The 23,638-nt window shown below is 47.2% G+C and overlaps 2 protein-coding genes and 1 pseudogene across 2 annotated transcripts; 1 reads left to right on the top strand and 2 right to left on the bottom strand.

The window, feature by feature from the left end:
* The first annotated feature begins 5,788 nt into the window (after positions 1 to 5,788).
* Positions 5,789 to 9,169, top strand: LOC124704698 (annotated as a pseudogene).
* Positions 9,170 to 9,712: 543 nt separating this feature from the next.
* LOC124704700 (ribosome-binding factor PSRP1, chloroplastic-like) lies at positions 9,713 to 15,617 on the bottom strand. The gene is made up of 4 exons (XM_047236971.1): positions 15,291 to 15,617; positions 14,787 to 15,215; positions 10,148 to 10,256; positions 9,713 to 10,024 (listed from the first exon to the last, which is right to left on the bottom strand). Exons 1-4 carry the CDS (start codon positions 15,546 to 15,548, stop codon positions 9,897 to 9,899), a joined length of 924 nt encoding a protein of 307 aa, XP_047092927.1. The 5' UTR covers positions 15,549 to 15,617; the 3' UTR covers positions 9,713 to 9,896.
* A 444-nt stretch (positions 15,618 to 16,061) lies between these two features.
* Positions 16,062 to 22,568, bottom strand: LOC124704699 (sucrose nonfermenting 4-like protein). The gene is made up of 13 exons (XM_047236970.1): positions 22,401 to 22,568; positions 21,634 to 21,721; positions 21,158 to 21,334; positions 20,584 to 20,718; positions 20,444 to 20,503; positions 19,499 to 19,588; positions 18,637 to 18,768; positions 18,043 to 18,187; positions 17,769 to 17,942; positions 17,510 to 17,573; positions 17,332 to 17,401; positions 16,816 to 16,933; positions 16,062 to 16,721 (listed from the first exon to the last, which is right to left on the bottom strand). The coding sequence occupies exons 1-13, from the start codon at positions 22,538 to 22,540 to the stop codon at positions 16,630 to 16,632; spliced, it is 1,485 nt and encodes a 494-aa protein (XP_047092926.1). The 5' UTR covers positions 22,541 to 22,568; the 3' UTR covers positions 16,062 to 16,629.
* Between the last annotated feature and the right edge of the window lie 1,070 nt (positions 22,569 to 23,638).

The raw sequence follows: 23,638 nt of genomic DNA, 5'->3' as shown, positions 1-23,638 counted from the left end.
GAAGAAAACCGTGAGTGTACTAGTAGCCGAAAGAGATGCAGCTCGGGCGCAGCATGAAGATCATCCATTGGATCTCGGAAGCCAGCCGCGGAGAAGCAGCGTGGCTTCCACGGAGGCCCCATCGGCCGGTGCACCGACGATCGAAATTACCGCACCGGAGCATCCGGTGGTCGAAATTACTGCACCGGAGCCTCCTCGCTACCCCGTGGACGATATAAAGGAGATGAAAGCATGTCATCCGTATTATCCTATCGGGAACATGTCCATGAAGGTAGCCATCGGCAGTGCTTTACCACCTGGAGCACTCCACCACAACAACCCCATTCAAGATGGCTATGCTCGTGTCACGGTGGAGGACATAGTCCAAGGGTTTGAGGACCCGGACATTGACATTGCTACACCCGAAGGGGCGACAAGACTTGGAGATGTCAAGCGCCAGTTCATTCTATGGCGGAAGAAGTTTATCAAGTTTCCGGGCGAGGCGCCAACAAGTCCACCCCCTACGGTGGTGGTGGTGGCGGCGGTGGCGGTGGTGGTGGTGGTGCTTCACCTACACCTCCTTCACGAGGGCCGACGCCGCCCCCAATTCACCTCCGGCGGGTAAGCAGCCGCAGCCCCCTAGTCCGCCCCGGGCGGGTAGCGCACGCCGCCCCCAATCCACCTCCGGCGAAGAAGCGAAGCAGCAGTCCCGGATTATTAACCCGGACCCTTACGTACCTAAGAAAACAAAGGTACCGGAGGTATCACCGAAGCCTCTCCCCACGAGGCCTTGGGAAAGTAGTGCCGAGGAAGTCGAGGCGGGCGCGGCTGCTGATTTAGAGAAATGGAAGGCGAGCTGCAAGAAGAAAATAGAGGGCGAGCCCAAGCCGCATTTTCTCGATGAGCAAAAGAAGTGGGCTAAGTCATTTTTGAACACACCGTCCCAAGCCGCAAAGAATCTGCTCGACGACTATGCACGTGAACTTCGTAGGCAAGCACTCGCGTTCAAGAGGAACCAAGATTTGGCGGAGAAGCAGGAGAAGAAAGCCTTGGAGGAGGCCGAGAAAAAATTAGAAAGGGGGAAAGAAGTTGCGCAGCTCGGGGAACAAAGTAAACAATCGATCGCCCCGCCCATAGTGCAAGCCGCCGGTCCGGATGCCCCCGATATCATAGCAGCTGCGGCAGCACATGGATTGACTGTAACGAGTGCTAGAGAACAAGCGGCCGACTTAGGTATCACTCTTCGTGCACTGTTAGGCCTTGATGAGGCGCCAATGAAGGACGTAGTATTTACATATGTGAAGAATGGCCCTCTCGTCGAGCCTGCGCAGGAAGAGGATCTACCTCGACAAATTAAAGGTCTCGCTAAATTGGTACAAGAGTTACATAAAACTTAAAAACGCCAAAGACTATATTTATGCGGAAGTTAGAGCTGAGCATCACTTCAAACATTACTATATACCAATTCATCGGAGTGAATTGTTCCAGCTGTTCAATCTGCGCGACCTCGACAAATCTATCATCGGTTGCTACGTTCGTAAGTGATTTATTAATTTCTACCCCATCTCGTTCATTGCCTGCACTATATATTGTCCTAACTATCTTGTTGTGTACGCTATTATGCAGAATGAAGAAGCGGGAAATGCAAATAAGGAACACCCATGATGTTGGGTTCATTGACCCACACGTCGTTAATTCATATGTGTTAGAACACCACCCCGCCGACGTGGAGGAAGACCTGTGGCGGTTTCTTAGAAAACAGGAATTCAAAAGTGATATTCTATTTCCTTACCATTTTGGGTGAGTGTTTCTGTCTTGAGCACATTCTCTTTTGTTTACTCCATGCATGGTATGTGGCTAATCGATGAGTTATATATGCATGACTATGCATGTATCGTGTCCGCAGGTTCCACTGGATTCTGATGGTAATTCAATTTCACACCTCCACAGTTCTCGTCCACGACTCTCTGAATATGGATGCGGCGCTTTGGGCCGACATGAGAAAAATGATGCAAAAGTAATTGTTTTCATTCATTTGCGCTCTATATCGATCGGCCTATTTCGTTCATCATTTCCTAATATCAAGTAACTAATTAATAACTCTCTTGTTCATTTAATTTTCTTTGCCTCGTAGGGTTTGGAGACGGTTCGTAGATGAAAAGGTCGGTGAATTCAAAAAAGAGCTACATTTTAAAAGGGCGAGTGCGGACGATCGGGGATATTCAGCCACCGGGGACCAATCTATGTGGATACTATGTTTGTGAGAGGATCCGGAGATACACCAATGAGCGGGACCAGTCGGATGAGAACAACATCAAGAGGAATAACCTCCGGAAGACGCTTAGTCCGAAGCTCGCTTCCGACCACTTCGGGAGGAACTAGCTGGATGGTTCGCGAGGGAAGTCATCGATCCTACAGGACAACACTACGTAGAGGACGTAGAACTATACATGCATTAAATTATGTATGGAAACTTGTTCAAACTTGTATATGGTCATCCGATGATATTGAATATATATTGTATATTCCTCTTGAATTCTTTTTGGTTCTAATTTCAAATTTGTTTGAAATTGTACATTCATATGCATGCATGTATGTAGTACCGTAGAATATGTGAAACGTACTCCTTCAAAATTACAAATAAAGCACAAAAAAAATAAAACAATACAAATTAAACAGAAAACAGGTTTAGGGGGGGCAGGTTTAGGGGGCCTAAAACCCTAAACCTGCGGCGGCCTTTAGTCGCGGTCGGCCAGAAGAACCGCGACTAAAGGGCCTCCGCCCCGACGGTCGCCTGGCGCCCACGTGGACGGACCTTTCGTCGCGGTTCGTAAGGAACCGCGACTAAAGGGGGGCCTTTAGTCGCGCTACTTTGGTCGCGGTTGCGCAACCGCGACTAATGGCAGTTGCGAACCGCGACCAAAGGCCCTTTTTCCACCAGTGTTTGATCTCGAGTGGGGTCTCGACACTGCTATGGTGGTGTTGCGTTTGCACGATTGAAGGATGAAGATGGGTACTACACGGCGCAGGAACCTTCCCGTCTTATATTTTTTGAACAAGTTCCCGTCTTACATAAAAGCCGAGGATTACAAGGGTAGAGTTGATTTACATCTGGAAAGATACATATACATCCAATATGATTTAGTTACAAAGGTATCCCGGGAATTCAGGTGCACGTAGTCGTAATCTTGACCTCTCTTCTATTCCAAATTGATGAGGCGCACTCGAATCCCTGGTTCATTGATTCCTCATGTGGGGCCGCTTGATATTTATTATTGTCACATCAAACAGCAACAAATCGAATGGGTACTCTATTTGGGTTTACAAGAACTCTTTTTCGAGCAAAAATTTGACAAGATTTTGAGCAACAAAATGTATGTTAAAATTCAACGTTATGTTTTTCTTGTGTCGTCTAAATCGCGAAAGTGCTCATCTGATCATGAGCACATGTGCTCCCGTAATTACTCCTGGTTTTTTAGAATCACTCCGTAATTATTTGCTATAATTTATTTGGTTGCCCTGAAAACTCAGTCACACGTAATAATGGATGGCCTGCTACTGCGGTCTTGACATGGCAAATGTTTTGAACTCCATATGAACTCGTTGTTTGAAAACACATTTTAAAATGTCAAAAAGATAGAAAAATAAATTGCATGTATATCTGGATATTATATATTCGGATGCAATTTTTCAGGAAAAATAATATTTTTTGTGTCATGCGTAAAAAAAATTTGATGCACCAATAGAACTATTGAGGGGAAAACATCGATGCTCCATATAAAAACAAATCGCAAAAAATTGTGTGAGAACATAGAATGTCTGGATGCACATGCAATATTTTTTCTGAATTCGTGTTGACATTGTAAAAACTATTTATTATGTGTTTTTATATTGTTTATATGCACCTGGGCGCCAAAACACCACTTTCAACAATGGTAGAATAGCAAGAACTAGTAGTGTGGACAGATAGCACATCATGGGCGGACCGTACATGACGTTGAGGGGAGATTTACATGATTCTCTCAATGATTTAGCCTAATTAACACTTGATATAAAGTTAGCCCGGAGTTTGATTGGATTCTGGACTGGAGCGCCATACAAAATTCTGGACTGTGCCACGCTTTCTAAATTATATTTTCTTAGTTAAATTTACGCTTAAATTGAACTCAAATATCGGGGGGGGGGGGTTATGAACCTAAATGGAAGGGAGCACTAAAATTATCTCGACGCATTATTCGAAATGCTAAAAGTAAGCACCATCCGCACAGTTTATACGTGCCTCGACTAGGCGCTCCTAGTCTCCTGGATGCCGCACTCAACAACGACAGGATCAACGCGTGGTTTTTAGTTTCTAATTCACACAATCGATTAGGATTTGCTTTCAGCGTCGTCCTGCTAGTCAGGCCGAGAAGACTTACTTCCGGGTTAAGAAATAACAACTCTAGCTTAACTACAGAGACATATGCCCTTTGTTTGAAATGGCCCATTCTTCCCATAAATATTGAATTATATCGTGATAAGAAAACTTATCCACCTCCTATAAGCGAACAAATGGATAACACAAGATTGTGTTGAGAGCACAACAACCACTAACCAGACAAATGTGAGCCAACAAATGTCTAAAACAACCACTAGCCGTTGGTGGCTTTGTTAATTCAAAGTTGGGCACTTGTGCCTTTTATCTAAAACAAATGTGAGCCAAGGGTGCAATTCATCCATTGTTCCCAATAGGAGGAGGACACTGAGTTAAACTTAGAAAGAGTCGCATCATTTTGCTTGAGACCGACAATGACCTGTATGGTCACTAGCAGCATGTTTAGCAATTACCACCATGGAGTATTATTAGCCGGCCGGCCTTAAGGTCAAGTCTTCCTACTAAAAAGTCACGGCGGCCGGCGGCATGTTCACTGAAGCTTCTCTGTAAACTCTGTCATTATGTCTCCATTTATAATTGCTTTGGTCTGGTGATTATCCCATCGCCGGCCGAGCACCTGCTCAGATCGCCACTCTGGCCGACGACCTCACTCTCTCTAGAGGTACCTTGCAGGTATCTCTCTCTCTCACACACACACACACATGAGCGCTTTGTGTTCCATCAATTTCCTTCAGAAGAATTCAAGTTCAGAACAAAAATATAATTTCCTTCTTCATGATTTGATTATGTCAGTATATGCCTTGTCAGGTATTAGATGACTGATTGGAAGCTTTCATGTTACTTGAGCCTAACTAACTTTCCTTTCCATAATATGTTCTCGTCTCTTACTACTTTAGCTGAATTTCGTTGTAAATCTGCATTCATCAAAATAATGCATAGACTTAGGCATATAGGTAGATATTTAGCATGCTCTTCTTGGAAAAATGAACAGATAACTGAGCACTGAACAGCACTGAGATCCAGGCCAGTACCTTTGTATCCATGTCCTGCCATGTTCCCCAAAGTAGATTTTCTTAATTGCGTGATTAGTTAGTTTATAGTAGTTGAGAAGGTATCTAATTCCATCAATGACTAGATTTTATGTACATGTGATGACTTTGACTAAATGATAAGAATTTGGCAGTGATAATCAACATCCATAGGTTAAACTAAATAAAAGAGCATATTCCTAGTAGTGCTGGAGTAGTAGTACTGCCTATCAACCTGCATATGTTAAAATTTTCATCAGGTAGTGAATTTCTTGAAAGGTTTCCTTTCGATATCTAATGATCATTGCAGCCAAGCAGAAATCTCCTTAACACTTGACATAATTTCTGCAACTGCATACAAACATGGACTAACAAATTATACCATCATTATAGGATAAAAATCATCATGTCTGCAATAGCAGAGCAGGTGGTTGGTGGTTTTTCATCAGCAGTTATCCAACGTGCTATTGACAAGACGATGGACTTCCTTGAGAGCAATTACAAGGGAACCCAAGGTTCTGAAGAGCTTCTGACCAAATTGTGCACAAGCTTAACCATGGTGAAAGCCATTACTGAGGTGGCTGACAACCAAATTATCACCAACACTAGTCTTGCCAAGTGGCTAAGGAACCTCCATAATGCTGCCTATGAAGCGGAGGATGTGCTCGACAGATTTGATTGTCTCGAAACAGTCACCGGAAAGCGCAAGATGAGCGAGCTCATTTCGTCATCGGTCGTGGCCTTGAAAAGTTTGATTGTGCCTGATGAGGGCATCAAAATGCTTGAATGTGTTGTGCAAAAGCTAGACCACCTTTGTGCAACATCTAGCACATTTCTTGAGCTCCTAAAGCACAGCAATCCAACAACAATAAAGCGGGGAGGAACTGCGGGAGACACTACTTCTCGTCTTCCAATTGATGTCAAGGTGTTTGGTCGGGATGAAGTTCTTCAGTTGATACTAAAAATTATTTTGGGTTCGTCTGGCTCTGAACCAGAACCTTCCAACATAAGAGCAAAACATGGGGCAAGGTACAGCATTGCTGGTCTCGATGTTATCCCGATTGTTGGTATGAGCGGGGTTGGGAAGACAACCGTTGCTCAAGTTATTTATGATCATGAAAATGTGAAGGGTCACTTCATGCACAGGGCATGGGTGTATGTTTCAAAACACTATAGTGTGAAGAGAACACTGCAGGAGATTTTGTGTTCGTTTAAAGGAAGTGATTCATATTTTAACTATGAAGATAGTTTGGAAACAACTGTCGACCATATTCAAAGAGTCATCCAACAAAATGGAAGATTCCTTCTTGTGCTAGACAGTGTATGGGATGAGATGTGTGATCAGTGGAACAGTTTGCTTACTGCTGTAGCTTGTGAAGTGCCAGGAAGTGTAGTTCTTGTCACGACACAAAGCAAAAGGGTTGGAGACATGGTAGCGACAATGTGTCAAGTTCCACTAGCACCTTTGCCATGGGAGAGTTTTTGGTTAGTTTTCCAGTATTATGCATTTGGCACTACCAATGTTGTAACTGAGAACAATCAGACCCTTCTGTTAACTGGTGAACAAATAGCAAAAAAGCTAGATGGTCTTCCATTAGCAGCAAAAGTAATGGGAAATCTGTTGAGATCCAGATTAAATGTGATGTGTGGGTAAGCATCATGGAGAGTGATTGGTGGGATCTAAGTGAAGCTGTCTCTGAAATCCTTCCATATATGGGAATTTGTTACCAAGAACTACAACCTAGACAAAGACAGAGCTTCGCTTTTTGTTCCATCTTTCCACAAAACTACTTGTTTGATAAGGATAGATTGGTCAATATGTGGATTTCTCACGATTTCATCCAACAAAGAGAATTTGATGACACTAGATTGGAGGATATTGGGAGTAAATTGTTTGATGAACTTGTACAAAGATCATTTTTCCAGGCTACATTTGACAACAAGAGATACACTATGCACGATCTAGTAAGGGCTCTTGCGATTGGTGTTTCTTCATACGAATGCTTCCTCCACAGAGAGACCTCACAAAGAGTGTCACCAACTGCTCGCCACTTGGCTCTGCAAGTCGGTAATCAATCGCACACTCATGAACTCAACAAGTATAAGAATCTGCGGACGATCTTATTATTTGGTCATTGTGAAAGTAATACAGTTTGTGATGTTCTTGACAACATGTTAGCCAACTCAAGAAGCATACGGGTGTTAGACTTGTCTCATTTGGAGGTGCTGACAAATATGTTGCCGAACATTGCATCCTTGAGAAGATTAAGGTTCTTCGATCTTTCTTTCACAAGAGTCAACAATTTGCGCAACTTCCCTTCTAATCTTCAAGTGTTATACCTCCGCGGATATACCGGCAATTATATTCCTCAAAGCATTAATAAGCTTGCCAACTTACGACACTTGCATGTTGATGCTACACTGACATTCCTTGTATCGGGCAACTAAGTCAACTTCAAGAATTAGAGAACTTCAGTGCTAGAAAGAAAAATGGATTCATGATAAATGAGTTGAAAAACATGCAAGAGTTGTCTGGAAAACTTTGCATCAGCAACATCCATCTCATTAAGAGCACGCAAGAGGCAAAGGATGAAAGTATGATTGAGAAGAAACACCTTGAAGTCTTGGAGCTAAGGGGGAGAAATGTATCAAAAGATGTGCTTGAAGGTTTGCGACCACACCCAAATTTGCAAGAGCTCATGATTGAAGGTTACGGGGCCACAAATTTCCCAGTCTGGATGATACAAGATCACATTTTCACAAAACTTCACTCCCTTCATGTTGAAAACTGCCGATTTCTAGGTGCACTTCCACCATTTGGAAATTTCCCTTCACTCAAGCATCTCACTCTAGATAAGTTGCCTTCAGTGAAGCATGCTGATGGGACAAATTTTAGTTCTCTCCCAAATGTGGAGGACTTAAAAGTTGCATCAATGACATCATGGATAGAATGGTCACATGCTGAAGAAGATCACGGTCCCCTCTTTCCACACATCACAAGGTTTGAACTTCTTGATTGCCCTTTGCTGAAAGAATTGCCCAATCTATCATTCTTGTCTTCCCTGTCAGAACTTGGAATTTCGTATTGTGGGGACTTTGTCAAGGCACTATCACAATATCTACAACTCTTGGCATGTTTGAAAAGATTAAGTATGTCTTACTGCGATAACCCGCTCATGCTCTCCGGGTATCAATTGAAGTCACTGGAGTATCTACATCTTAGGAAATGTGGTTCCTGGTGGATTACACAACTTTCCCAACCTGAGGAAGGTCAATGTTCTTGGTTGTCCGAACATTCTTAGCGAACTTTCAGACCAATCTACTAGGAAAGATGAGCAGTGTGTACTTCAGCTTACCAGTATAACTAGATTCCAGCTTGTTACACAGAAATTCTTTTCTCCCCTCAGTGCGAGTTCTGGAAATCGCTTATATAGAGGACCGTTATTTCACCCCGGTGCGGGAGGAATGGTTCGAACAGCTGACATCTGTACAAAAAATCATTTTTCATGCCTGTTATTTTCTTGAACGACTCCCTTCAACACTAGGCAGACTTACCTCCTTAAAAGCACTTCAAATAAGCATGAAACCAGTGGCAGCGGGAGAAAATTTTCCACGAACCCTCGACGAACTGATTATGGACTTTCCAGCTGAACAGGAAAGTAATTTCAAACCTGGAGGATTAGATTGGCCAAACATTTCTCATGTTCCATACATTCGGATCAACGGGAGGACGGTCCAAAATCTATCAACTGATGCTGCTTCCTCGTCTTCAAACCACCAAATTTGAGCACCTATGCTAGAAATAATACCTCTGTAAGGATGTTCTCCACTCTCTGAATTTGTACAAGGAGATAAATATGTTTTCACTCTCTAGATTAGTAGTATTTGCATATATAGTTGGGCAAAAGCACAATGGGGGTTGCATTGATAACTCTGTCCAGTCCACAAAGGCAGAGCACATCCTACAGCTACAAAAAATCTATGATCCTACATCTACATTCTGTATGATGCCATTATGAAGAGAGTAGATCAACATCAAACTTGTACTGCTACTGTTCTGAAGTTGCAGGAGGGGTGCACTTTTTACTACTGAGTTCTCGTAGAGATTTTGATGTGAGTAGAGATCAGTATGCTTGGCTTCAAGTATATGGCTCCGGCAACTCAAATTTTCCATGCCATATCGCACTACCAATCCGCAACTGCTGCTAGTTTCATCTGAGCATAATGATGTGCGCTGCCTCAAAAGAATCAAGATGATGTGTAATCTGGAATTAGAAGTCATATTCTCCTGGAGGATAAAAAGATTTATGCAATTACTAAGGCAAGTGGATTAGAAAGTGGTGGGGGATCATAACAGAAATGTTAAACTTGCACAGCACAAGGTCTCGGTTTCACTTGGACATTTTGTCTGATGGAAACATCAGCAGCCGACAGACATCCATCCATCCATCAGAGAGGAAAACAGACGAACTACAAAGCTACAGCTAGTGACTTAGCGAGGCGAAACGGTCAAGTCAGCCGGCGATGGATTGCTCCTTGCCGTTCGCCTTGGCGACGGTCTCCTTGTCAACGTGGCCGTCCTGCTTGGGGATGATGAGCCCGAAGCCTCCCTCCTTCCTCTTGTACAGGATGTTCACCTCCCCTGCAGTTCGAACAGCTCGGTTAACTTGAGTTGAGTTGAAGGTCGCAACCAATCAGTTGTGCACACAAGAAGTGTTCCATAGACCATAGAGGAGAGCAAATGCAAGGCTGTGAAAGTAGGCACCTGTCTGCTCATTCCTAAAGGCGTAGAAATCGTGGTCGACGTTCTCGAGCTGCTCCAGCGCCTCGTCCACCGTCAGCGGCGCCATCTCGAACACCTTGGTGCGCACCACCTGCACACAACCAAGCAATGGCACCCATCAGCCTCGCATCCATCGGCCGATCAATCTCGTCGGATATGCAGCAACATGATTCTTGGTAAAAACTGAATGTAAAATGCGTGTAATTGACAGTTGTGACAATGTCAGCAGTACGATGCTCGGCAGGAAGTGAATGTTAGGACTCTTTCAAGGCTCGCCGCAGCTCCCGCCTTGCCTCCAAGGAGCCTGAAGAGTTCGTCAGCATGCTGGCCAAAGCTAAGGCCGTCAAGGCCTCTCGCTTTGATCTCTCTGGCAGCTCCCTGCAGCTCCGCGCCGCGGCAGAGGCCGCGGGATTCATGGAGGACTCTGACCCTGGACCTCTGCCCCTCCCACGTCTCCAGCTGCTGGGGGCGGCGTGCGGCGTCGACCCCGGCGCCATCGCTACCCCTGACGCGGTGTCCTCCTCGTCGGAATGATGACCCTCCACCGCTGCGACGCCCTCCCTCGACGGTTGCTGCTTCCCTTGGTGGCCGTTGAGCCCAGGCTGCGTTTCTACCCTTGCTGTGCAAGGATGTCTGTTTTGAGCTGCTGTTTTAGCTCCTGTTATCCTTGTTCCCTTAGTTCATCCCTGTGCTCTGCTGTCGGGCCTTAAGCCCTTCCTGGTTGCAGCTAGCTCTTTTTCGGTTGTTGGCTCTGGTGTCCCCAAGTTGTATCCATGATGAGTGCCAATCTTATGTTCCTTGTTGAGTCCTGGAATGTTAGAGGGCTTGGTGATCCGGATAAATGTGGCGCCGTCTCAGCTGACTTAACCTTTGCGAACCCAAAACTCCTGGGCCTTCAGGAGACAAAACTCAGCCGGATCTCCCCTCTAAAGCTGCGTCCTTTCTCCCTCCTCATCTTCGCACCTTCTCATCGGTGGATTCGATTGGTTCCTCCGGTGGGTTAGTCACAGCCTGGGACCAAAACCTCTTCACCCTAGATGCCTCTAGTTCGTCTCGTAGCATTCTCTCCCTTGACCTTGCGCTTACTGATGACGGGAGCCTCTTCCGCTTTACCAATGTCTACGCCCCTTGCGACCCTGCTGGGAAGACCCTCTTCCTTCAAGACCTTCTTACCCACTCCCCGCCAGACAACACTCCGTGGCTTATTGCCGGCGATTTTAACCTCACTCGCGACCCCTCTGAGCGCAACAACGATAATTTCTCTCTGCAGGAAGCTGAGTTGTTTAACGACTGTATTAACACTCTTGGCCTTATCGAACTTCCGCTTCGGGACCGTCAGTTCACGTGGTCAAACAAAAGGAATAACCCAACCCTTATTCGTCTGGACCGTGTCTTCATTAACCAAGCCTGGAATGCTCGCTTCCCCTCCTCATCCTTGTCCTCCCAAGCCCGGGACACCTCGGATCACGTCCCCTTAGTGGCTAGGATCTCAACCGCTATCCCCAAGCGTGGTTTTTTCAGGTACGAACAATCCTGGGGGCTCCACTCCTCCTTCCGTCAGACTATCGTCTCGGCTTGGGGGTCCACGTCTCGGAGGGACCCCACTGCGCAGCTGGTCGCTCGCCTCCGCCTTTGCAGATTCAAATGTAAAGCTTGGGCGAGGCGTATCTCGCCGGCCGCCCAGCGCGAAAAAGACTGCCGTATCCTCATCAAGCTCCTCGACCTTTTGGAAGAGGGGCGCCCCCTCTCGACCTTGGAAAGCAGGCTCCGTACGCTCACGATGGACGCCCTCCATCTATCTATTAAGGAACGCTCCCTCTACTGGAGGGCTCGAGCCAAGGTTAAGTATGCCCTCGAGGGGGACGAAAACACCAAGTTTTTCCACGCTTCTGCCACCTGTCGGCTTCGCCGCAACGCAATCCCCACCCTGGTCGTTGGCGGTACTGAGATCTCCGACCATGCTCAGAAGGCCGCTGTCCTCAAAAACTTCTACTCCGGTCTGCTAGGAACGGTCTCACCTACCTCCTGGAACTTCGATCTCTCCTCCTTGTACCAGGACCCCCCCGCCAATCTCTCCCACCTCAGTGTGCCCTTCACGTACGCTGAAATTCGGGAAGCTTTCGCTGCCATGAACAAAATGTCCAGTCCTGGCCCGGATGGTTTCGGACCCTCCTTCTTCTCCACCTTCTGGGACACTGTCTCCGCGGATGTGGTTAAGGTCTTCTCCTCCTTCTTCGACGGCACGGTTGACCTGTCGAGGATTAACCGCGCCTTCCTCGTTCTTCTCCCAAAAATTGATTCTGCCTCTCACCCCACTGACTTTCGGCCCATCTCGCTCCAAAACTGTGTGATGAAGGCCATTACCAAGGTCCTTACGACCCGTCTTAAAACTGGCATCCACAGACTTGTTAACGCTGACCAAACTGGCTTTCTCTCATGGAGGCGCATCTCCGAGAACATTGTCTACGCGGCGGACCTGGTTCGATGTTGCCACACTCGGAAAACGCCCGCCATCGTGTTCAAAATCGATTTCCGCAAAGCCTTCGACTCCGTCAACTGGGCTAGCCTCCTCTCCATCCTCCGCGCTCGAGGCTTCGATGACCTCTGGTGTGACTGGATGTGGCGTATTCTGGACTCCGGACACACGACGATTCTTCTCAACGGGGTCCCTGGTGACTGGATTCGCTGCAGGAATGGCCTTCGGCAGGGGGATCCACTCTCCCCCTACCTCTTCATCATCGTTGCTGACGTTCTTCAACGCCTCATTCGCAAAGCGTGGGCTGAGGGCTCGCTCTCCCACCCCATTTCACCCACTACCCCCTGCCCCGTCCTCCAGTACGCGGACGATACCTTGATCTTCTGTAAGGCCGAGGATGGTGCGGCCGAATGTCTCAAGGGAGTCCTTGACGACTTTGCTGCCGCCATAGGCCTTGCCATTAATTTCCACAAATCGTGCTTCGTTCCCATGCATGTGGATCCGATCTTGGCCGCACATATGGCCTCTACCCTCGGCTGCCCCATCTCCTCTTTCCCCCAGCCGTACCTGGGGCTGCCTCTCTCCCCCACTAAACTCCAGGCCTCGGCCTATGCCCCCTCCTTCTCTCTTTTGATCGTCGCCTTTCTGGGTGGCGAGCTCACCTCCTCTCTTCTGGTGGCCGACTTGTCCTGTGTAATGCTGTTTTGAACAACCTTGCTACTTACTATATGTGCTCGTACTTGTTACCTGTGGGGGTGTTGGAAAGCATCGATAAGAGACGTCGCGCTTTTTTCTGGACTGGCAAGGACTCCTGCTCTGGGGCTCGGTGTCTGATTGCTTGGGATAGAGTGCTTCTGCCTAGGCAGGAGGGCGGTTTCGGTATTAAGGATCTCCACCGACGTGAATAGGTGTTTGTCGCTTAATTTTATTCATAGGCTCCATGGCTCGACTCCCTCCCTGGAAGGACTGGTTCTTTTCTCACACGAGTCGAGACCTCGGTGACTGCTCCTCCGCCCCCTCCTTCCTTGAGAGGATTGTTGCGGAGTGCCTCCCCCTCTACCGTGCCATCACCAGGTGCACGGTGGTGGATGGGAGATCGACCTCCTTCTGGCTCGACAAGTGGCTGACCGGGGGGACGCTGGCGACGCGTTTCCCTGCCCTGTTCAGCCACTGTACGCGCCCACACGCCTCGGTGGCCTCGGTGTCTTCCGGGGGTCTGCACCTCCAGCCTCGCCTTTCGACGGCGGCGGCGGGCGAGCTCTCCCAGGTTCTCCGCATCATCGACGACACCTCTCTCTCGGCGGGGGCGGACAGGCGCGTCATCGACTCCCCCTCTGGGCTGGCCTTCAGCTCGCGTGAGGCGTACAGGATGCTCTCCCCTAGCCGTCCCCCTGACGCCTCGGCTTGCACGACTTGGGGGCTTCGGCTCCCTATGAAGCTGAAGATTTTCGCGTACTTGGCGGATATTGACAGACTCAGCACACGGGCGAACCTGTTCTACAAGCACTGTGCCCCTTCGGCGATCTGTCCCTCCTGTCCGGAGGTTGAGACTGGGCGTCACCTCTTCTTCCTCTGTCCGCCGGCGGTGGCCCTTTGGAGTCGTCTGGGTGTCTCCATCCCGCCGGGGCTCGCCTCTTTTTGGGACCTGCCTGCTCCCATTCAGGTCCCTGCCAGTGCGTGGCACTCCTCCCTCGCCGCTCTTCTATGGTCCATTTGGAAAGCGCGGAACGACCGCGTTTTCAATGGACGTGACTCGACGTTGACCTTGGTGGTGCGGAGGGCTTGTGATGACCTCGCTGTTTGGCGATGGCGCCTTAGAGTGGAGGAGCGAGCACCTCTCGACATGCTCCGTTCATACTTACTTACTTGTGTTGCTTGACCGGCCCGCGAGTGGTCGGCAGTTTTTCTCCTCCCCCCCCCCCCCCCCCCACCCCCCCACACACACACACATGTAAAGATGGATTGACTGCCTAGTCATTTCGGGAAATAAATAACAAGCGGTGGGGATTTTTTCCCCCCGTCATTCCTCGAAAAAAAAATGTTAGGACTCTTGCGAATAAAACATACTGAACAAAATGTGCATAGTGAACTGTCTGTAACCTGTAACAAGCCATTCCTGAGAAGAGGAGGAGATGGGTGGGCTACCTTGGTGAGCACGGTCTCCTCGTCCTCGGCGCCGATGACCTCCACCAGGTCATCATCATCCTCCATTACCACCTCCTCCACATCAGAGTCGGAGGAGAAGGCGGCGGCCCCATCCGCGGCCTGCCACTCCTTGGTCCCTTTCAGGTGCCGCACGTCCGTCTCCTTCTCCTTGATCTTTCTGAGCTTGCGCTTGATGATCCCGGCGGCGACGTCGATGCTGGCGTAGCTGGACTCCTCCTCCTCCTCGGCGCGCACCACGCCGTGGCGGCGGGTGAAGAGCGTGATCTCGCAGCGGGACGCCTTGGGGCCGCGGCCCAGGTCGCCGCCGCGGGCCGAGAGGCGCACGTCCACCTCGCGCACCAGGTGGCTGTGCTTCACCACCGCGCGGCCCACCTTGTCCTCGATGTGCTCCTTGAGCTTCTCCGTCAGCTGCGCAACACGTCGCCGGTGAATCGGTATCGCATTGGAAGAATGCGAGGTGGTGGGGAACGGGAAAGATTTTACCTTGACGTTCCGGCCCTGCATGATGAGGCGCGCGGAGGAGAGGGGCCCGTCCCAGGCGGCGCGCACGGACACGGCTGCGGCGGAGACGGCGGCGCGGTCGCTGCCGGCGGCCACCTGGCGCGGGGCCACGGTGAGTGCGCGGCCGAGGAAGCCCGAACGGAGCTGGCAGGTCCGGGGAGTGGCGTGGTGGGTGTGCGGGGCGAGGACGGAGGAGGAGGTCGATGGCCACGCCGTGGACGCCGTCGCCGCCATGCTCATCTCAGCACACTCGAACTTGCTTCAGCTAGAAGAGAAGGCAATGCTGGGGAAGAAGATGGATTGGATTGGATGGGCGGATTCCTCTGAATCTTTGTAGAGCGGGGTTGGGAAGAGTATGCTGTGCTGTAGCGGGAGTGGGACGGGGCGGTGATGTGGATTGGTCCTATCCACTCTAGATTTTTCACCGGAACAGCCACAAGGTCAAGGGACCAAGCCACGCCGTGGCATGTGGACGTGGGGACACGCACGAACACAGGTTCACGCCGTCGCGTACAACGGCGGCTCCATCTCCACTTGCTTGGATTTTCTTACCGACGGCGACAAGCTGTACCAAGATATTAGCTTCACCTAGCCACAATGCAAATTGCAAACTTTGCTCATCAGGGATCAGGCTCAGAATGCCAGACCAAAGATGGCAGATGGGTTATTCGCAGCATAATGTTATATCTCCAGCCAGTGCAAGTACGCGATTGCAGTCACGTGGACAGCGAATGTACAATGACGATAATGATCTACAATGAGAACGAAATGAGTTCAAACATAAAATGATGTTTACAATTGTACATCCCCCAGGCGGAGGATTGCTATCAACATTCGATTTTTCTTGTTTCCAGACGGTTGCCAATGAAACAGCAGCAAAGCCTCCAACCATGGTTGCATCATTGCCCACCGAAAGATTTTACGTTGAGCAAAAACAACACATGGTGTACTGGTGCACTGGAACTCAGACAGTCATTCACCCTCTGGAACACTCCCCCCAATTCTCTTTGATGCTAACGGGTCTCTAGCACTAGACACAGAATGGACCAAGACAGAACCAACTAAGCTCCTTGGAGACTAGTCTCGCCAAGCAGCCAAAACAATCCAATAAGATAAGAAGAAGAAAAAGTCACCAGATATTTCGGTACCAGCGGTGAGGAGGGGCACAAGGAAGAAAAGAAAAAACTTTACAGACCCTGAACGGCCATTATCGGCAACAGCCAGCCAGAGGTCTCAACTGTTGCCTCCACAATCTGTTTGCGCTACTCTTGTTAACTCTGGCAGCTGTTGCACCCCAACAAAACAAAGACGATGCCTTCTGCTAGCTTAGCAAGAACTTGAATATATCGCTCAGCGATACTATGCCTTCCACACGCTTGCTTCCAGCTTCCACGATGAACACGCGGCGCACCCCTGGTAAACAATATACAAGAGTTCAATTAATGGATTAATCGAACTATTCGTATTCATGCAGTCACGACTGAATGAACACACACACACAACTTACCAGGATTAGCCAGTCTCTCCATAACCTTCAGCAGAGAATCAGATCGGAGACACATCTGGCATCTTTGCCCGTTGAAAAGTCCGAAAGGTGAATTCGCATCTTGGCCAAGCTGCAAAGCCTGACAACAGAAAAATAAATGTTGATACTATTCAGTTAAGCTTCAGCAGCAGTTATGAATTTCACAAGCACTGATCTGATAGGTGGTATCAAACTATCGACTGACACTTGGACAAATGAGTACCTAACTATCTATACATAGGTGAAAAAAAAATTCAACCACATGTAGATTTTCTCCCTGCCTGAATATCAGTTACATTTCAGGCCAGATGCAGCAAACGGCGGGATAAACATACTTCCAAAATAGCTGTGGTATGCCAATTCATTCCCAAAATACCAACTAGTAAGGGAACATGTTTACCATACCAAACATCCTGATGGTTGGGTAACTAAACCATGGCATAAGTTTCAGTCTAAAACCTAATTAAGATAGGCATTACTAGACTTTTACTAGCATACCTGCTGAACAGTCATCTCATCTAGGCGAATATGTGTGTAGACCTTGTCTTTCGCCAGAGCTGTGATGTCACTACACAATGGATGAAACAGAATAAACAAGTCATCAGCAAAAGTGGAACATAGCAAAATAGCTCTACCAAAAGAGAAATGTGTCTTCTTGTGTCGAAATGGTGTATACCTTCTGGAATATGTGTCGATCAGCGAGTCATTCTCATCCACAATTGGTATTGAGCTAACTCCAGCTGCATATACAATTAGAGTATAGAATGTAAGTGATCAGTTTCGAAGAATTGCAGAGCCAATAGCTTCACATCATATGGAATATCAGTGGAATTGTCTTGAATAACACAGGGCCTGCTTTCGAATTTATAAATTCAGGCAAGAGCACCTTTATTTGGTAATGCCTTTGGTTGCAACAAAGAGAAGAGAGAACATACCTTGAACCAATAAGGTAAGGGCAGAGCTAAGTGATGAATTATGTCGCAACTTAGCCAATGGATGACCATTTGGTTCACCTATTCTCGGAATCCATGTACCCAGCGGAATTGTGCATACTGGTTGGTTTAGAATAGGCAAACTACCAGTAGAGTTTTTAAAATATCTACAGATACCTGAAAAATAATATTCTGCTAAGCTATCTTGCAATAAGCTGCTCATAGCATATAAAATACAAGTCCGATCTGTCATAAAGATGCAGAGGGGAATACTTACATTTCAAAATTCCAGAAAGAGATGCAAGATGCAACAGCTGTGGAAATGATCCGTCTGATGTAGATGAATAGATAATTGGAACTGTAGAAACACCAGTTTGGAGTATTTTCATGGCAATATCCCTCAGGGATTCATAAGGGGTGGCCTAGAAATAAGGTCAACTCATGTTAGTGCATTGCCACATAAAATCGCAGTGAAACTAAATACTAAGAACTTGGGGTTGAATAAGAAAAACTGAAGAAAAAATTAACATTCAAAACTTAAGTAATGGAAACAAATTCCGTGCCAACCAGCTGATTAGTGAAGAGGTCACAACGCTCACGAGGTCAGTTCTATACAAAAGTGCAATGTGAGCTAAACATGGGCGATGAAAAGGGTTCCTCCACTACTGCTGTCTACGACTTGTCAAATAAAATAAAATAAAATGAAAAGAAATGATTTCATCTAGACAATAGGCAAGCAAGGTTCTCAATTTCATGAAAGCAAGCATAATTTGTCAACTCGAGATCAAACATCAGTCCAATTAAGTCTGCAAAGCCAAATTGCACGGAAATTTGAAATCCAGTTCTCAACCAGAAATAGGTAGCAACTTACCTGCACTAGATGCTGATTTGATCTCCATTGTCCATCATTTCTTCCATAAGTTTGCCTCTTAGCCTCTTTCCACGCAGATATAGTGTGTGTTTCAAGCTGTTCCTCTGTGAGGTTTGAGCCATGCGTCTCTAGCTGCAACAAAAATAAGATATTACAATTCAACAAAAATACCTGATACAGACAAAGATTTATTATGTAAAACATAACGAGATGGGTGGATTTTCATTGCCTGCGCTGGGGGTTCCACTTGCTCAAAAAAATTGTGTAAAAAATTGTTATAAACTGTCACCAACAAACACGGATTCCCCTGACCCAGAGAACTGGGGTATACTACCAGTGGACAAGGATCACCTAACTTGTTAGTCGTAGACATTAGCAGTTCCTAGAACGACTAGTAACTAAAAGGGCACATGAAAATTGACCTTTCACAACTTAAAGAATTCAAAAGTGTAATCCAGTACCTGCCCTAAAAAGCATAAATGATTCAACAGTACTACAATAAAATAGTTATACACGGATTTACGCCACACTGAGGGTGGCCAGTAAGCGGTTACAGCAAGTAACTGCCACACCCCTCCCCCAGGTCAAACAAGCAAGATGATATAACACTTGAATAATTCAGTTCAAAACAAGTGAGTCTGCATTCCCGATGCTTTTAAATTTTCAGTGGAAAAATGTTTGAAATAAACAGTTAGGCATCACCCGCAACGATAAATTTTAGTGAAAAGCGCATCCAGGACTATTTGCCTCTCCTACAGGGTACAAGAATGACACATAACACAAGCAAACTGCCAACACAGTTGAATTATAATGACAACACTTAAGAGTCTAAGAACAAAGAGCAAGTGTTGAAATAGATTACCTCTCTCAATATAAGTATAAAATCAAGTGGGCTCAGAAGCCCAACAAACTGACCCCTGTATGTGTCCCACAGAGGAGCCACAGGAATACCCTGCAAAGTGCACTACTTAATGTATGTTCTCACAAACTGATGATGACTTCAATATATCATAAAACCAACAACGGGTTATCAAGGTGCCAGAAATGCTGGATCGCAATAAAGACAAATAACTGATGTATCTGAAATTATGGAGCAGGACACATCTATTCCATCCTGAAATAACTGAGTCAGATTTGCCTAGATTTGCATGTATCTAGACGCGTTTTAGTGTGTAGATACATGCAAATCTAGACAAATACGATTCATTTATTTCCGGACAGAGGAAGTACCTATAAACTAGTGTACATAGCTTGAAAAGATGTAAAAAGCTAATATCTATTAACTGGGAGCAGCTGGTGGAATAAGGCAAATTAGAAACCGTGTACAGTATTAAATTGTACACTTATATTAGTTGTATTTTAACAAACGAACTAGTAATGTTCAGTTTCCAATATCAAGTAAACCGATGGGTCAGCATTTACTAAAATGTATGCCATTGTTCTCACTTCTCCCAAATCTACAGCGCAGTGCAACTATGGACAGTTAAGCATCATCTGTTTATGTGTGTTAAATTACAAGATACAGCCACAGATGCTCCCTCTGGTCGGACTTAATCGACACGGAGGGAGGCCCATGCATGCATGTTGTTAGGTGGTAGGCGCGTCAATTTATTCCGACCAGAGGTAGTACTTGCTAAGAACAGTATCAGCAAGAATAACTGAAATAAATTGTGATTTATGTTTTGCATCTAATTTGTGCCAATACAGGAAGGTGGTGTAAAGCAACAGGCTGACGAGCAATTTCGAATGTCTCCCGAATACTAACGATACAACTCCAGAAGGGGGGAACTAAGGTAAGATTTAATACCTGTTCATGGAGAATGTGGAAAGATTGCTTCACGGGTAAATTAATGTCCAGAGCAATGACCTGAATTAAAAAAGGATAATGTTATGTAAATAAAGCTGTTCATTAACAACACTCATATAAGAGCAGCTGGTTTTCCATACCTTTCCGGAATCAGGTAGTAGATCATAGCCAGTATGCGCGTTCAGATACTCAGCAACACGACACCTAGAGATCTGTATAGCAGCCTCTGAAATTCTTGGAGAACCATCCTGAAGGGCACCATCTGACACTGAAACCTGTGATGAAGACAAGGAAGACCAGTGTCACAAATTTCATCCCTGCTCAATAACTCAATTTTCTTACCTTCTAGTAGGAACTTAGTAAAATAACAAAACAGAGAACTAACTTGTAACCACCATTCAACAGGCACATGGAGTGCAGGTAACAAGATATGATTGAGCATGCATGCTTTAGTATAAATTATCCAAGGGAACAAAGAACATATGATGTATGCCCCTTGTGCAGACACAGAGGTGGGTAACCACTCCACCCTCCTCTCCCACAGAAAGACATTTTCAAGACATCACAACACCCAGATGGTTATACATTTATATGTGCTTAAGATCATGTCCCCATGCTATTTATATTAAGCTAACAAGAATGGTTACCAAAAGAACAGGGTCTACCACATAATGTGTTTGTTCACTCAAAACTCTGCAAGATAAGTGAACTTACATTTCGCTGAAAATTTTCACTGTCCACATCCATGCTCCCAGGTGTACTGGGGCTCACTACGTTATTTATGTGGTCGAATCCCCTTGTCAAGTATAAAGTGTTTACTACTCCATACTCTCCTGTTGTAGTAGTCTGCCCCTCATCATGCTTCCACTCTCCGTCCACACAGAATTTGTACTGCAGATCAATAACCAAGCAAGGAGGTCCTTACGTTAGCAGTTACATTGCATATATGTCATGCCTGGTTAATTAGATGTGATGAAAGAAAAAACATAGTTACATATACATGCAAATGCAGCAATATGCAATCACGTGAAAGACAAGCAGGTAACATTCAAGCATTATTATGCTGGACAGAAACGCTAAATAGTAACCCAAGAAAGCGGAATAGAAATATTAATACAAGAAATAAATGTGAACATATACCAACGAAAAGCACGCAACAACTGTCGGTAGCACGGGATAAAGAAGGGCACCTGATAAATCCCTGGAGGTAATTGGAAGACAGCTTGAAATACAGTGGGGCAACCTTCGACAGGAGACATGGGCGCATGCTCTGACCACCTAGGACAAAAAAATTGCAATAAGGTTGGTGCATAATAAAACATTAGCCTGGGTTTTAAAGAGCCAGCGATCGACGGAAAAAACAATCCCGTTGTATGTTGCTTTCCTGAACAGGGAACATGTACAATTTTGTATCTCTTTGGAAATTTCCTTTGTTTCCGTGTGCCAGCACGAGGACAGTACTTGAACTTTGGTTTGCCAGGCACACTCGACTACGGGCAGGAACATGCCCCGCCATATTTGCTCATGCACGAACCGACAAAACAGCATCGCCGGGTAAGCCCAACGGTCTGCATGGAACCCTGATAAACCACAATACAAAAATACATCCTAGAGACCGAGAGCGGGGATATAATCTACATTCACCATTGATTACAGTCAACATAGACGATAGGAGTTAGGTCATCAAAATTGTATCTACACAGAGCACGGCCATAGACAAATTAAGTGAGCAAATATGTAAATAGTGCAGTATTTCCCTTTGGAAATGAAACTATAGAGCGTTGCACACACAACACACGGTAGAAGTAAAAATACAGTTGAAACGGTTACGGGCAGTGAGAATCCAATATTCCTAGCGCATAATAATGGCAGAGTAAATACAAGGAGGTCAACGAGATGGCAGTGAGTAATCACAGGGGATATGATAGGGCAGGAAGGTGGGGGATAAGTAGCGAACCTGGTGAAGTTGCCTGTGACGAAGACACTCTTGCCGCCATGAGGCCACATGAAGCGGGCGGGGAGGGTGAGGCCGCCGGCGCTGACGCCGACGCCGCCAGCGGAGGCGTTGTGGGCGGAATCCGCGCCATGGGAAAACATCTAGCCCGTCGCACCACGCGGGGGAGGGCGAGCGTGAGGAGGAAGAGGCGAGCGGAGACGAGGAGATCGGGGAGGCGTCCCCCGAGCAAACCCTAGAACGGGGTCGCTGCTGCTGGTGGCGGTGGTGGTGGCTCTGCTACCAGGGGAGATGGGGGAGGAGGAGGACGGGGGGTGGTGCAGCCGCGACGGGATCCCTCTAGGTCGGCGCGCGCGCGCAGGCGCGAGAGAGAGGGCTCCCACCGGCGTGAGGGGAGATCAGCCGCGTGGCAGCTCGCGTCCTGCCGGCATCCCTGGTTCAGCCCGTGGGTGCGAGATCGAGGCGGCGGGAATGGCGGGGCGGAGGGCGGCGCGGGCGGGCGGCGGAGTGAGGGGATCCGGAGATGCGAATGCGGTGAGGATGGGGACGGAGGGAGACGGAGACGGGAGGAAGAGGAAGAGGAAGAGGAAAGGTGCGGGCCGAGAGGGTTGAAAAGGAGACCTAGCTAGCCAGCCAGCCCCGGATCTTCTGCGCCCGCCTACCACCCAAGCACCAGCTCACCTTCCTTACCTTACCTTACCTTCTTCCCCCCTCTCCTCTCTTCCTCGCGCTATCGACTCCACAATTTCCTCTCAAGAATCTCTTTGTTTTTGGAAAGGTTTTCTCAAAGAGATTTTTCTACTACTATCATCACACTGATAACGACCTACGATGCCTGGAAAAAGAGGCTATGGCGGACGGGAGATTCGAGGCGACGGTGGGTGTTCGGCTCTGCGGAGGGACCAGAGCCCGTGGGAGGGCTTTTATAGACGGCGTGACGTGAGCGCCGAAAACAGGTGGCTCTTACGTCGGGAAACGTGTTTGATGGAGGCACGTCTGTTTCCCCGCCTTGCGTTATGAAGATGGGGTGACACGTGAATTATGGACGAACCGACAAAAACCGCCTCCCGGAGAAAGGTGTTGGAGATGGAAGGTGACGATGAAAAGCAAGAGTGACGGAGATATAGTTGGATAGTCCTAGGAATGACGTTGCTATGGCGCGGTGCCAGAGGTGGAGCGGAAGGTACCAAGAAAGAGGTCTCGTCGTCGGAACGGTAGGTGTTGCTCCACAAATCACATGC

This window comes from Lolium rigidum, chromosome 3 (genome assembly GCF_022539505.1).
Source record: "Lolium rigidum isolate FL_2022 chromosome 3, APGP_CSIRO_Lrig_0.1, whole genome shotgun sequence".
In the NCBI taxonomy this organism is placed as follows: Eukaryota; Viridiplantae; Streptophyta; class Magnoliopsida; order Poales; family Poaceae; genus Lolium; species Lolium rigidum.
The sequence above is the reverse complement of the archived record's forward strand: the minus strand, read 5'-3'. Positions and strand labels throughout refer to the sequence as shown.

Excerpts from the sequence above, each read along its gene's own strand:
- LOC124704700 (XM_047236971.1), bottom strand. The coding sequence starts at position 15,548 with ATGAGCATGGCGGCGACGGCGTCCACGGCGTGGCCATCGACCTCCTCC. Across the intron at positions 10,257-14,786 it reads AGGAGACCGTGCTCACCAAG|GTGGTGCGCACCAAGGTGTT; the intron begins GTAGCCCACCCA and ends GGTTGTGTGCAG. Across the intron at positions 10,025-10,147 it reads CTTTAGGAATGAGCAGACAG|GGGAGGTGAACATCCTGTAC; the intron begins GTGCCTACTTTC and ends TTCGAACTGCAG.
- LOC124704699 (XM_047236970.1), bottom strand. The coding sequence starts at position 22,540 with ATGTTTTCCCATGGCGCGGATTCCGCCCACAACGCCTCCGCTGGCGGC. Across the intron at positions 21,722-22,400 it reads GTCACAGGCAACTTCACCAG|GTGGTCAGAGCATGCGCCCA; the intron begins GTTCGCTACTTA and ends TTTTTGTCCTAG. Across the intron at positions 20,719-21,157 it reads GTGAAAATTTTCAGCGAAAT|GTTTCAGTGTCAGATGGTGC; the intron begins GTAAGTTCACTT and ends TCTTCATCACAG.